Source organism: Hetaerina americana, unplaced genomic scaffold, assembly GCF_022747635.1.
Source record: "Hetaerina americana unplaced genomic scaffold, ioHetAmer1.1.p SCAF_2, whole genome shotgun sequence".
NCBI classification, from domain to species: Eukaryota; Metazoa; Arthropoda; class Insecta; order Odonata; family Calopterygidae; genus Hetaerina; species Hetaerina americana.
The window spans coordinates 72,597,855-72,613,052 of record NW_027286763.1 but is presented as its reverse complement, the minus strand read 5'-3'; the positions used below and the strand labels follow the sequence as shown (position 1 = coordinate 72,613,052).

The window sequence follows — 15,198 nt, the reverse complement described above, 5'->3', positions numbered from 1 at the left end:
ATACATTAGTTAATCATTTTACTTCTCTTGTTATTGTTTATGTTTTTAATTCTATGTAAAGGAAGTAAAATTTGATCACATTTCTGCAAAGGAGCTTATTGGCTCGATAATAATGAATGGTAGTTTAATTGAAATGACGAGATTGGATGTATAAAATGCTTTCAAGTTGTAGGAGTTATGCTTAGAAGATCAGTCTATAACCACTGTGGGGTGACTTTCTGGAGAGTGCTTGACCATAGGAAACAGATGCATAGAGTACTAAAAATTCTCAGGCTATAATTATCTTCCCTTCCCTCACTTCTTCACCTTCCATGCTTCTCTTCTTGCCTTAGCAGTATTAGCTGTGATATTTTGGGAATGATGATGATAGAATTTGTCATGTTGTATTTATTTTGTGGTGTTGTTCTGTGGCATGTAATGGGAAGGAGCACAGCATTGTTTCTTGGCACAAGTATGACCCCCTTCTGCTAACCTCTGCTCTGCCTTCAACTGTCTCTATCTCAGCCTATGTACTTACGAGGGGAGACCCAAAAATAACAGGAATGTTGTTATAGATTCTTTAGTTTTCAATATATTTACATTAAATTTTGTTCACCTTCGAAGTATTCCCCATTGACCACAATGGACTTCTCCAAACGATGCGTCCATTGTTCGAAACATCTCTGAAATTCATTTATCAGGATATCCTTTAGGCCTTCTAGTGCTTTTTTTTTACCTCCTCCACAGTGTCAAAACGCTTTCCTTTCATGTCCCTTTTGAGTCTGGGGAACAAAAAGAAGTCACAGGGAGCTAAATCCGGTGAGTAGGGTGGACAATCGATGTCATGCCGTTTTTTGTCAAAAATTGCATCACGGAGATGGCAGTATGAGCTGGTGTGTTGTCATGATGGAAGAACCAGTCGCCTGTGTGCCAAAGATCTGCTCTAGAATCCTCTGAATTGAACTCCATGACCCTCCAGGCATCTCACAGAGTTGATCAATGGCTATGCAACAGTCTTCACGAATGAGGGATGATTGATTTTGTCGACGTTTTCGTCAGTTCTTGATGTTTAAGGGCGGCCTGAACGGGGTTAGTCTTCAATTGACATTTCACCATTTTTAAAATGTGTAAACCACTCGTAGACTCTGGTTTTGCTTAGGGCAGCTTCCCCAAAAGCAGTCTTGAGCATCATAATAGTTTCCGTGGCTGGTTTCCTCAACAGGAAACAAAATTTCACTTCAGTGCATTGCCCTTGATAATCCGCCATCACGTTTTTCGCTGAAATGAAAAAAGCTGTTTCACTGAAACAGCTCTCACTGACAGACCGATTCAGCCACAGTGATGGTGCTGCACATACTAACGCAGGTGGCGTGAGCCTGATGTACGACCGGCCAAACAAAGGCCCATTCTCCTCACCACAGCCCAATTTCTGTTACTTTTGGGTCCCCCCTCATATATTAACAAAATCAGTCATTGTTCAAATTTTAAAGAGGCAGGAGCTTATACAGATGAATTTTCATATGAAGAAAAGTAGGCATAAGCATTGCTGGACTAAAATGTGCTAAATTAAATAACAAAAATTGATTGCATATATGCTGCTTGTGAAGAAGGCTGCCAGAAAATCACAATCTACCACCTTGGGAAAATAATTTTCTAGAAATAATTATGAGAGTTGAGAGCAGACTGAGTTAATTTTAAATAGTTCATATTGAAAAATAAATATAAACCAAAATGATATAAGTCAAGGGCTTAATGAATCTCAATAATATACTTTGATTTTTGTTAGTCTGTTGCATTTTGGTAAACCATTTTATTTATTGTGGGGTGTGCCTTTAAAAATAAATTATTACCCTACAAGGAACTCTATGCATGATTGAATGCCATGTGTTAGAAAATTTTGTTCTGTTGAAGATTTGCTTTGCAATCTTTGAATAGAATAATCTTTATTGAACTGGCCATATGAAATAATGTGGTGAACTTAGTTCAACTAATGACTGCATTAAAATGGGGAAGTTGTGTTTTAGGTACTGCCATTTGAACTTGTACATTTGTTTCTCTGAAAAAATTCTTAATATTAGTCCAGCCAATTTGAGCTATTCCCACACTTGCCATTACAAGATTGTCCTTTGCATTGCATTCTGTTTTTAATGTAGCTTGCAGAAATTCAGCATGTCTACAATTGTTCAATTTGTATGTTTTAGTTTCTATCATTATTTTTTCATTAGCACTTATGTATCTTGGGTTTAATTACTTTAAATTACTTGTTCCTTGGATAGTGTCCTGTCATATTGTATACTGTCATTGTGCATATTGACCTATTCCCTTAACTCACAGTGATCAGCATTTTGCAGGAGATGGCATGTGGAGGCATGTAGTTGTCATTAATTCAAGACTTTGTATTGCCATATTTGACTTAATATCTTTTTGTCCATTTTTTATATTGCCAGTTTGGGAATTTCAGTGAAATTGGTCGCCCTTGTAGTTTGATATGTAAACTTATTAATTTTCCGATTTCCTTTAGCAGCAATTTAAGGGGAATAAAACAAGTTGACTAAAGTTGATTACCATTAAATATTATGGTGATGGAGGGCATAGAAAAACATAATTATTTAAAGTAAGTTTGCCAAAATTGAAATTTTAGAAGATTAAAACTATCCTCAAAGTTTGGAATGGAACATGAATTTTCCAGTGCCTTGAAATATTTGGTCTAAAAAATAAACTGATATTATCTTATCCAGCTTATTCAGATTTCTCTTGGCCATTTTCATTGTTCTCTGTTCTCATTCATGTAAATTAATACAAAAGCTATTGTCCATGAGTGCGCATGGATAAGGATTTTCTTTCTAATTCTTTTTCAGTTTCCTCATTAATTTAATTTGATATGCAACTATAGTCAATGGCAAAAGTTGCTTAATGAATGGGCTGTTATTTCTTTAATCATTTATTGTTTCCCTCCAAATTATCAGAGTTTTAAAAAGAAAATATAAATTAAGCATGTTTATTTATTTTTTTTACTTGTATATGCTTCAAGAAAAGGTCATGTAAGATTTAAAAAGGCTGTTTTGGAACTAAAGTCTCTGAAAAAATATTTATCTACTTCCAAATTTGAATTATCAATAAATTAGTCTGTCATTATTATTTTTTCATCTCTATTTAGCTGTGCTCTATAATATGTTTTCCTTACCCAAAGTTGAGAATCTTTTGACAAACGAAAGAAGTATTGAAAGCAACAAAAATGTGAAGCCATTTTTGGTCATATCAATAAAAAGTGAAAGATTGTTAATTGTCTTCTAATTATACTCTAAAAAATTATATTTTTTAAGGAGTCATTAAGATTCTATCTCTACTTTGCTGTCTTTATTGTGTTATCCCGTGACTATAAATATATATTAAAATAAACTGAGGACATTTTGCATTCTTCCCTTGTTAGAAAATTTATCTATTAAAATCTCTTACTCGTTTCACCTAAATTCCTAATGCCATCTGCCACATGCAGTATTGAATGCTTCCAAGGTTGGTTGAGGTATATTTAATAAGGATTTCTGTGTTTTAAGATGGGAAGAGTTTGAAAGAAGTTAATTTTTGTGTTGTAGATGTGCTCAGGAACATTAAGATTGCTTTGATAGGTATTGCATTATGCATGGAATAGATGCATTAGAAACACGTAGTTTAAGTGATCTGCTTTGGGTAATTTTAAAATGAAGGCTTTTCTTGTTTTTCTAAAATTTCTCCCTCTTATTTGTTTACCCCATTAACTTAATGTATTGTTTTCTCTCTTAGTCTTCCTTGTTTTCCTCATTTTACTTATTACATATATTTCAGGTATTTTTACTTATTTAGCAGTCTTTATTGCAGTCAAAGTGTTTATAATGTAAAAATTATTGTTTGAAAAACTCAGCTACAATATGTTATTAATTTATTTGTTATAATTGCCATTGATTTGCACCTTATTGCAATTAGCATTGTACTTTGTTTTGCACCAATTTATCATTTACAGAGTACACCTTCTACTAATATAAATGTTGAAATTGGCCAAGAAAATGGCTATTCAATGCATAGTCTATATTCTGATTGCGGTGGTTTTCTGTACATCTTCCTGGCTATCAAAAGGTCCATGGTTCCATTATTTACCCTGAGGAACATTTTGAGGGGCAATTTAACTTATATTTTCAGACTAATCTCCTTGGTTATTTTACTGTATGCTGTAGTGGTAAATAGAACTGATAATACTCCTGGGATCAGTTACATTTTCACAAAGATTATTTTTATTGTTGACAGGCGATACTGAAGATTCTGAGTAAATGAATTTTGTTTGATAATTTTATATGGATATAGATGTGATTTCTATACCTAATTTACATTATTCAAAAATATAATACAATAGGAACCTACAATTTATGTACAATAGCACTATATTATATTTATAGTTTCAATGGATTTGAAGCATTTTCTCATAATATTTTCCTTAGGTGCCCCATCATTTTTCCAAACTCTGAAATTAGGTTAAATAGAAAACACTTTCACAGCCTCTGCTGGCAATCATATGCACAGTTGATGAGTAGTAACTTCAGTTAAGATATGGATTTGTTCATTTGAGTTGTGTAGCATCCAAATATGAATAATTAGTGGTGTGTGCTTAGAGAATGATGCTCATGGTGGTGATTGAATGAGTATATGACATGATTAATTTACAAAATAATATTCTGCTACTTAAGACGGTGTTTAAGCATGAATTTTGATTAAATGTTTTAATATGCAGTTTTCCATTGGAACTAAAAGATTTTTAATTTTCAGTGACACACTACATCGTAGGCTAAGTGGCAAAATTTGTCTGGGGGCTGGAGGGAAGGGAGAATTATTCTTGGGATTTCCTGGAATAGTTATTTTTTAACTCAGTTGTAACATCAATTGGATTGTTACTACTCATCAAGCTTTATTTACAGAGTTCTTAGCTGTGCATTGGTTGACCCTTTTTTTTGGAACTGCTTGCCTTTAAATAATGTTCCTATGGTTTTAGTTAATTGCATTTTAAGAGAACCAATTTCCCTTTTTTACCTGAAGTAACATTTAATATTTTGGTTAAGTATGATTCATTCAATTGTATAATTCAGAAATTGCTAATGATATGCCATGATCAGAAATTTAACAAAAGTGTAACCTCCCATTCGTATAGAGCCTGAATGCCTGTACCATTAACTGCTTTTCATGATACGTTATTTGAAGAGATTGGACTTTCTTGTGAAATGATCTCTTCCACTTCCTTCATACATTATTATTGTGAAATTCAGTAACCTCTTGTCTGAGAATTGCCGATGCTTACAATAAGCCTGTTTTTTATGCTAACTTATATTTATTTGTAAAATCTCTTGTTTTAATCCCTATGTCTTTGCTTTTTAGTGTGCATTCTTGATGAATTATGCCCATGTGAATAATTTATTTCTCTAATTCAAATCTCAGGTTCTTCATTTGTGCTCCACTTATTAGTTTCAGTAATTAGTGTGAAAATTTTCATTTTTTTTTTAGAATCGTAGATTGTTCACAGCTGAAGCGTAGACTGATGAATTTGGGATTAGATTGCTAGTCCCAGGTAAGGTTTTGTTACTTTGCATTTACTGGAATGATTGCCTGCAGTTTGAATAAAAAGATTTGCACTCCTTTCCCAGGCAGATGGCAATAGCTCCCTTCTCCAGAATAGCACCTGTACAAGATTACTCTAGTGATGGGGACTCAGAGGATGATTAAGAATGAGAAATGAGTTCAGTATCTTCACCATAGTCTGTCTATGAAAGGCCTGTTTGACAGTGGGAAAGTTGCTGTTGAAAAATTGATTTTCATAGTGATATAGTTGCTGGACAAATTAAGCCTTTCAAAGGTATCGTAATTAAAGTATTTTCTTGATAATCTCTTATGTATTTTGAATTAATAACTCTCAAAAGATGGACAGTGAAAATGAGTGAAAGTATACCCTATGACCTTTTTTTTTTACCAAAAGGCTAGTAGTGGTCCAGTACACCCGCTAGTTTGTGTACCATTTCCAGAGTTGCTATGCATAAATTTTATTAAAGATTAGCTATATGAGCCAAATTTTAGCTATGTTTTTATCTACATCTCTATTAGTTTATGCCAAGTACAAAAAAATCTCACTGTATGTACAAATTTGAAAGGTTTGTTTTCTGTTTGCTAGTTTGGGTGTAAAAGGATTGATTTTTTTGATACTTGGTCAGTGAATCCATTTTATACATATATTTTTGTGATGTTTTTGGAAGTCTAGTCTTGAGTTGATTGATTCTGTACTGAGGACAAACATTAATGAAAATCACATTAAGGAGTTTAGTGTATACCAAGGTTGTGTAATTTTCTCTTCATAGAAAGTTTGTGAATATCCCTGCTTGTTTTTCAGTTTTAAAAGCATTTACTTGGACTTGTTTTTACTCTCAGTAAAAACACTGTCCTTTAAGGGGAATGAATTTATTGTAAGTATTGTGGAGATGAGGGAAATTGTTGCATATATGCCCAGTGACTCCTTAAGGAGTTTTTGGTCATTTAAAGTTGTTATTCTAATATATGATAATGCATAGATAAATCATTATATATATAAATATATATATATATTTCAAAAGTAACAGAGGAAGGCACTTAAAATGCAAATCACAGAGGCTTGGAAAGAATTGGTTTTTCAGTCCGTCCTCTCTTTTAATCTTAATTTTCCACCTTCATGGTCTTCCTGCTTACATGTTTATCTTGTATGTACATAAAAATATATGCATATATGTGACAGCATGCTTGCACATATGCTGGTGTTATGAACATCAGCTAGTACTAATATAAACAGGTTGTCTCATATATTTTACTCTGGGTGTGGTAAATTTGCTTTGGTAGATTCATGGATTTTTACCTAATGTTTATCAGTCAGTCCCAATCACACTTGTCTCTAAGAGAACAGTATTTTAATAAGTGATTACGTTACACAATAATCTCATAGATATATATATATATACATATATATCAGAACTAGCTGTTTATTTTTTTCATTTGACTTATCAAGCTTTGAACTGAATTATTGTGCTAACATTTTGTAGTCAGTTAGGAAATGCCTGCTTCTTTCATAGGATATGTTATCATTTGGGTGCACAATACAAGAGTGTCCACCTTATATGTCAAGGGTGGCTTTTATCTTCCAAAACTGAACTTAATTGTTAAGTGTGACCGATGTGAAGCTGAGAAGTACAGATTGATGGATTTATTGTATGTGCAAGTGGTGTGCTACTTAACAATGTGTATTTCCAAAACTGTTGCTACATGGTCTGTTATATAATTTCTTAAGCATGTGAAATAGTGGGATGTTAAATTGAATAAATTATTTGTTAATAGAGTTGAAGAATATGTTAATAAAATTTATTGTTAGTGTCACAATAAATAAATTATTTATTGTTTGCTCGCCTGTGTAGGAAAATAAACATTTTCTTAACACACTTTGGTGTTAATATGACCAAAATGATCAGCTGAAATTCCATGTAAGTCCCACCCTTGGCATATTATGAATTGACTTTCTAAGAAACCATGACACCAACTCAGATGTAGGCATATACAGATGGTCAGTGAGTAATGGATGGGATTCGCCTATAGATAGGTTTGTTGATGACTTAGTTCCCTGATGAGCAACTCATAATTATATGGCAGTACTAATAACATTGCTATAATAGCTGCTTTGTTGTAATAAAAAGATGTTCTTATGGATAATCACAGATATATTAAATAAAATAGTTAGGAAGTGATTTTGTGTATTAGCAACTGAGTAAAACTGACCGGCACTATTGTAAAGGGCAGTGTCAATTAACCGCTTACACTGAATTTTGTTTGCATGCACAAAAGAAATTAGTTCCTGCATTAATAATTTAATAACGCGTATAAATTATTCTCATGGAGAGGGTTGAGAGTCAGTTCAAGAGGAAGGAGTGTCAAAAGTCAAGTCATCTGTAACCTGGGATGTGTGTGTATATGTATTTATGTGTACATGCATTTGTACAAACACACTACACGTATACAGTATACTATATATACAAGGGAGAAATTATCAGTAAATTATGGCAATGAATTAAAGAAAATAGCTGATGGCTTTTGAATGTAGTGTATTATATTTTTTTTTCCTAAAAGATATACTACCTTGATCAAAAATTTCCCGGAATTTATTCAGAAAATTAAAAATACAAGTTTATTCATCTAAATCTATATTGTCCCCTTCAAAGTAATCCCCATCGACTGCAACACACTTATGCCAGCGCTTGATCCAATCCTCGAAACATTTTTTATATTCGGTTTTCGGTATGTCCATCAGTGCTTCCTGCGATTTTTCCATTACTTCCTCTCGGCTGCTAAAACGCGTTCCCCGTAATGGTTTTTTAACTCGATTGAACAGAAAGAAGTCACAGGGAGCCAAATCAGGTGAATTCGGTGGCTGTTGGATGGTATTTGTTGCATTTTTCGTCAAAAAATTACGAATAATGATAGCACTGTGCGACGGTGCGTTATCATGGTGCAAAATCCACGAGTTTTCTGCCCACATTTCTGGTCTCTTTCGGCGAATTGCTTCACGCAAACATCTCATAACGCCCAAATAATACTCTTTGTTTACTGTCTGGCCTTCTGGCAAAAATTCATGATGCACTACACCGTTGTAATCCATGAAAACCGTCAGCATTGCCTTCTTTTTTGACTGAAAACGACGTGGTTTTTTTGGTCTCGGCTCATTTGGTGAACGCCATTCACTTGCCTGATGTCTGGATTGCGTGTCGTACTCATAAACCCACGTCTCGTCTCCAGTAATGATCCTTTTGATGAATGTGGGATGGGATTCAGCCTCGCAAATCATGTCTTTTGCGACGTCAACGGTCTCTTTTTTGCATGAAATTGAGGTCTTTTGGCACCAACTTTGCTGCTACACGACGGAAACCCAAATCATTAACCACAATGTCTTGGGCGGATCCATAGGCAATGTTCAAGTCCTCCGCTATTTCTCTGATGGTTAATTTGCGGTTATTGACCAACATTTCTTTTACTTTATCAATTTTTTCACCGACTTTCGATGTCGATGGTCTGCTACTGCGTTCATCATCTTTGATTGACTCACGACCACTTCTGAACCGCTCGTGCCACTGGTAAACGACCGTTTTTTTTAGAGAATCGTTGCCGAAACACTTTTCCAACATTTCGAACGTCCGTGCGCCACTAAATCCGTTTTTTACGCAAAATTTAATACAAGTTCGTTGTTGCAAATTTAAATCCATTTCTGAAATTGTAAAAAATCGCCAACACACACAGAGATAGATGTACTCTTGGCTACGTAACTTTTGCAAATGTCAAGTTATGACACTAAGATTTAAAGGGAATATCAACAACAGATGTACCAATTTAACAAAAAAAACAGAACTCAAATCGGAACGATGGGAGCGCCACACGGTGGTTATTCCGGGAACTTTTTGATCAAGGTAGTATTTTCTAACTTATGCTATGCTTTCCCTAGAAATCACTTTCTGTTTATGATATAATCTGTTTTTAACTTCAGATTCTTGAAACGCTGAGAATTCCTTTTTTGTACAATGCCAGGTATTCCGACTTATGTTTTTGTTTAGTTTGAAACACAGTACTATAGCATAGGCACACAAGTGTTAACACAGTATTGTACTTAGCCATTTTTATGTATGGTTTTGACAGTATAATCACTTAATCAAAGAGAAATTAAATTTCATTATGTATCATTATCTTATCATACTTTGATTTCAACCATGCATTAACATACCGTGGTGCAACTTTGTTCTTTAATCCGAAAAAAATGCCCTGTCTCTAAGGTTTAATAATCATTTACTTTTTCATCATGTTTTTTTCTTTCTGTCACTTCTTTGAGGTCACAAATATGAGGTTAAATGATTGAAGCATAAATATTTGGCTAATTGTTGTAGGTATTCTGCCAATTAAATTTGATTTTTGTTATAAGGATATGGTCATTAAGCTGGTCGACAGCATCAAAGGAATTGAGTTTTGAGACATGATAAGTGAGCTATCCTTATATAATTGCTTTCAAATATAATCTCCTTGATTTTCAAAATGAACTAGTTGCTAAATTTTTGTTAAAGAATATGGCAAGAAAGATAGATGTATTATTTATAATAATATAAATTTTATGCTTTGCCTTGGGGTATTTTATCCACCAGATGCTTCCATACATCAAGTAAATAGTTATACCATTCATTTGATGACTTAGGCTGGATTCATGGAGAATGTTTTAATCTGCTTTATCAGAACACTTACCAATGTAATGATGCCTACTGACACTGATTTTGGCCTTTTTTGTACAACCTCTTTGAATAGTAATATTAAATTTGCAATTAAGGTCCATTGATGCTATCAGGGCTTAAGATATACTGTAATATTTTCAAGATGGTCTGAAAAGATTGAATAAAAAGCAATCAATTAAAAGGAACATTACTTAAGAAAATTTATTTAATAAATCTGTGATCTCCATAAGAATATTGAATGTTGACACAATTGTGGAAATAATTGTCTTAATATAATAATTTCAATAGTATGTGGAAAATTTCTTGCAATCATTTTGAAAAATAACTAATGACTTTCATTATTGACAAAAATCAACAATGCAAGTTGAAGATTTCTTTACTTTTGATTATTTTCTGGTACCAAACCCCGAGGAAATAGTTAATTATTTTAACAAAGTATTCATCAGCATTGCTCAATTTATCCTGTTGACACTGCAGAGTGATGCTATTTTTTGCACCTTTCAAAATGATGTCTTAAATTGCCTATATCATTCAACTTTTTAGTATTATAACGACTTCTGATTATGATAATATTCCTGTGAGAGTTGTGGAGGACTTTCTTAAAATATTTGCTGCAGTCCTCCATGAAAGAATGAATTCTCCATTATTGCAGTAGTCCCTAAGAAATTTCATGATCCATTTCAAATAACTAAAGGTTATGGAAAAGTTATTTCATAACTTCTAGATAATGTATCATGAAACAGACTGGAGATTTTTTATATCCTTCAAATGCAAGGTGTTTTGTCATATCACCCACAAGCTCCTTTTCAAAGTTAATAAAATTAAGAATGATGGGAACCTTCTCTAGAAGAACGTTAGCTTTGCACTAGGGTCTTAAGTCATCAGAAGATACATATTATGTACTACCACACAGCCATAGTCCTTGGAACCAACATAGGCATGCTTAAGGTTCAGCATTGGGCCTCTTTCTTGCTGCCATATGCATTATTTATAAATTATTTTTCAGTCTATTGATATAATATTTCCATGTTGTATGCTAATGAAATGTTAATGCTGGGAACTATGTTTTTTAATGTTATTACTATGACTAATTTAAGTATTAATGAGGTGATAAACTCGAAAAAGTTAGTCAATGGAAATGAAATAAAACTACCTTTTTACAATCTTATACCGGATAATCCAGAGCGTTAAATATTCTCAAGTTGAATAATTTCTCTGTAAAAAGTTCTTTTTCTGTCAACTTTCTTGCATTGAATAAATATTGCACTTATAATACTGAACATAAAAATGCTAGATTATGCATTTCTGCTCAAGTTCAGCAGCATTTTTCATTTAATGCTTGAGAACATTGTTTGAGATTTATCCAACAAATTGACAAAGGTGTAATTACATTTGCAGGGCCTACATTTTGGGATTTGTTTCATAAGTGGTTTTCATTTGAATCATTATGTATTTTGAATGTAAAAGCCCAAGGTCATCCAATAAATTGGGCAAATCGTGTTTCCGGAAAACTTTGACTTCAGTATTACACCCTAACTTATGTATTGTGAGTGCTCCCACATTCAATGGTTATATAGATGTTGCAGCAGCATGATAAATCACAGTTTCAGTTCTATGAACATTTCTTGGTTGGAAATTGGCATTTTATTAGTATTATTAATGGGTCATGATTATTTATTGGTGAATTTCAGATTTGTAAATTGATCCAATCTGTCTAAGTACATGAGAATGCTGCTATGTATTTCTCTGTGCCGGGACAATATTTTCTGAAAATATAACTGAAAACCACTGAAGATGTGAGTAAATATGAAGCGCAAAACATCCTATTGATTACATAAGCAATTATATTATCAATAAAATTATTTTTTTGTCCAGTTGGCTGAAGATTGGTGGAAATGAATAATTTCGTGAAGTTTATGAACACAACTTTTTTAATAAATACCTAGTGAGTGGCTGACAAATGTGCAGGAATGACAATGTTATAATCATGGAGTGCAAGGAGAGAGAATTGAAGAGAAGTAACTGTAATTAGCAGATGTTCTGGGCTGAATCAAGCTAAACCACAAGCTACTAACTGTTAAGGATGTAAATTCTTGTGGCTTTCAGATTGGATTAAAATCCACCATGCTTTAGTACTGAATATAATCAATGCAATCTCGAAAATAAAATAAATGAAGTACCTATATAATTTTATCAGTGTTGCAATTTTGCCTCTTCTTTTAGGATATATGTATCATAATATTGTAATGGGATTTTTTTAATTTTCAACCAATGAAAGCAAATACATAATTCATGTCTGCTTTTTTAGTATGGTCCAATCTAAGGCAACTGTTCACTTGACTTAGGTAAAGGTATTGGTTTGTATGCAACAAATAATTTTGTTAATATTTCCCTGGATTAATGACCCAAGATGCTATGCTGATAGCATCCCAAACTTATAAATTCATTCATAAATTTTCAGTTCCGTGGTATTCAACTAATATGCAATCAACCATTTCTCCCTGCACAAATTAATTGGTCTTGTAATATCTTTGACTTTACGGGATTTCATCCGGGTAATCTCCTCCATCTCCATCGCTGCCGACGTTTCGATGAAATCCTTTTCCATCGTCATCAGGGCCGATGACGATGGAAAAGGATTTCATCGAAACGTCGGCAGCGATGGAGATGGAGGAGATTACCCGGATGAAATCCCGAGAAGAATTCACTGCCATCATCCGCCGGGAGAAATTGAAGTCCTACATCTTTGACTTTAATTACCTAGTAAAATTTTAGGTTTCAATTCCTCGTAAATTGCTGACATAATTTTTGTATTTATGATATAAGGTTTTAGCACCTTAAGTATGTCCACTGTCTATGAGGTTCATACATATCTTTATGGATGGGAATGGGAAGTTAGCATGATGAATCAAAATGATTCTGGCAAACGTCTGAAAGTCTTTTAGCAAATTAGTTTTCACATGGCCCACGGTGATATCGGGAATGATTTGGATTCAAGGTATTTATCTATTTAAAGGTATGTTTTGGATGGTTTCTAATGACTATTTCTCTGTAAGTATCATGAGAAGCTCCTCTGTCTTTGTTCTACATATTTCTCTTTCCATTGCTTCTGTAACGTCAGCCTACCTTAATGCGGTATAAAAACTCACTTGCTTCCTTTACCCCACTTACCCGATGTTCTGCCAACTATTACAGCCTTCAATGCATGACTACCTGCATTACCATATTTCCTCCAGCCACTTTCTCTACCTTTTCCAGGTTTCTCCTAGTAACTTCCTCTCTCCACCCCCCCCCCCCCCCAAATAACCCTCAGTGTTTGTCTTCCTCTCTGCCCATCTAATTTTTTTCCATTCTCTGCCCTACCTACATATCAAAACACTCCGATGTGCACTCATCCTTTCACCTCAAAGGCAAGGTCTCACATCCATAGAGTACTATGCTCCACATTAAAGCCTTCACATTTTCTTGGCCTGTGTTATTTTCTCTCTTTGTTTAGCTCTCTGTACATTTTTCTTCCCGTTTATGTTCTATGGTCTTCTTTCGTCCATCCTCTTCAGAATCTCTCCTCATTCCTAATTACTAAATGTGCTCTCCTACCTCTCTCCCATCCATTCCTTCACCAACCATTATGTTTCAATGCCCCATTACATTAGTTGCTTTCTTCCTGGCACTTGCCAAATTATTTCTTCCAATTAATTATACAAACTGTCCCCTTCTTCCTCTCCAAGACTACTTATATGCATATACACTTGGATAACCAATGGATTATTTGGGCCAACTTTTGTCTCTACCAATATAGTTCTAACATGCTCTGTATTCGCTACCCTTATCCCCAGTTTTCTATATAGCACTATATCAACTCAACATTGGCACTCTTCCCACCTAGGACAAAATTATTCTGTAACTATCACTTGGGTATTCTCAACCATCTCTCCTGTTCATCTGCCTAACCTAGCTATACCTCCTTTCTCCATTTCTCTGTTGTTTTCTGGCTTCTCTTTCCTCATCATCATTCAAACATTCCATTTACCTATCCTAATCTGTGCAGTCCTCTTCTGGATCTTCTTCTCCCCTGCTTTCAGCCTGGTTGTGCAAGGAGAGGAGACCTTGCCTCCTCTACTGCTAGGCATGACATGTGGCCCAGTGCTGGCTACAACCTCTTCCTGACAACTACAGGATAGCCTGGGCTGGCACCCAGCCCAGGCTATTCTGAATTTGTCAGGATTCATTTTCTCTTTATGTCCATCTATGTTTTATCATGGGAGTGATAGTTGAAGTGGTTTCCCATTGCCTTCCTCAATCAAATTTCTATTGAGCAGCACACCATCCCTGAAATGGCCGCTCACTGGGGTCAGATGCCCTTGCTGCCACCTCACACCCAAATAGACACTGCACAGACTAACTTATGTCTGGTTCCTAAGTTTCAGCCTGGTGGGTGACTCAACAAAGGCCAGATATCATTGCCCTTACCGTAACAAAAACTTTGTTATATGCTGGATTTACATTTTTGTTTCAGAGTAGCAAGTTATGCATGTTCAGAGTCCCTTTTGCAAAATATCTTCTTCTGTCAGTGAACTGTTGAGTTGATGTAAGCCAGAGGTTAACTTTGGCTAATCCAGGTTCTGATGAAATGGTTTTGTTTTGTCTATTATGACTTCATGCTTTTTTTAATGCATATTAATATCAGTAGAGCAAAAGATAATATAACCCTGCATGTTTACTTTTTTGCATTAAGCTGAGCTTGCAATTTATTGTGCCAATTAAAAACAATTGATTGGATGCAATATTGTTAGCTTAATTTGTGGTACAAGTGTGGATGTGATACATGTGTGGTACAAGTTCCATGGATTTGATTCAAGTATTGCATCGGCTGCAGTGGTTGATATGCAAGACATGTTCAGTTCATGTTTGCCTGTCCTGGTGATGA

At 34.4% G+C, this 15,198-nt stretch overlaps 1 protein-coding gene across 10 annotated transcripts in view; it reads left to right on the top strand.

Moving 5' to 3' along the window:
• trbd (ubiquitin thioesterase trabid) overlaps nucleotides 1-15,198 on the top strand; it is a 43,454-nt gene that overhangs the window by 20,345 nt on the left and 7,911 nt on the right. For 3 of the 10 annotated variants that reach the window (XM_071585297.1, XM_071585299.1, XM_071585298.1), the window contains exon 8: nucleotides 5,643-5,962. The exons of 1 other annotated variant lie outside the window; for it this stretch is intronic. In XM_071585297.1, the coding sequence (XP_071441398.1) occupies nucleotides 5,643-5,721 (79 nt within the window). In that variant the 3' untranslated portion in view covers nucleotides 5,722-5,962. Of the gene's footprint in view, nucleotides 1-5,502; nucleotides 5,567-5,642; nucleotides 5,963-11,962; nucleotides 12,068-12,146; nucleotides 12,460-15,198 lie in introns of those variants that run through there. 6 more of the 10 variants (XR_011700704.1, XR_011700703.1, XM_071585300.1 and 3 more) reach the window with 6 other exon arrangements.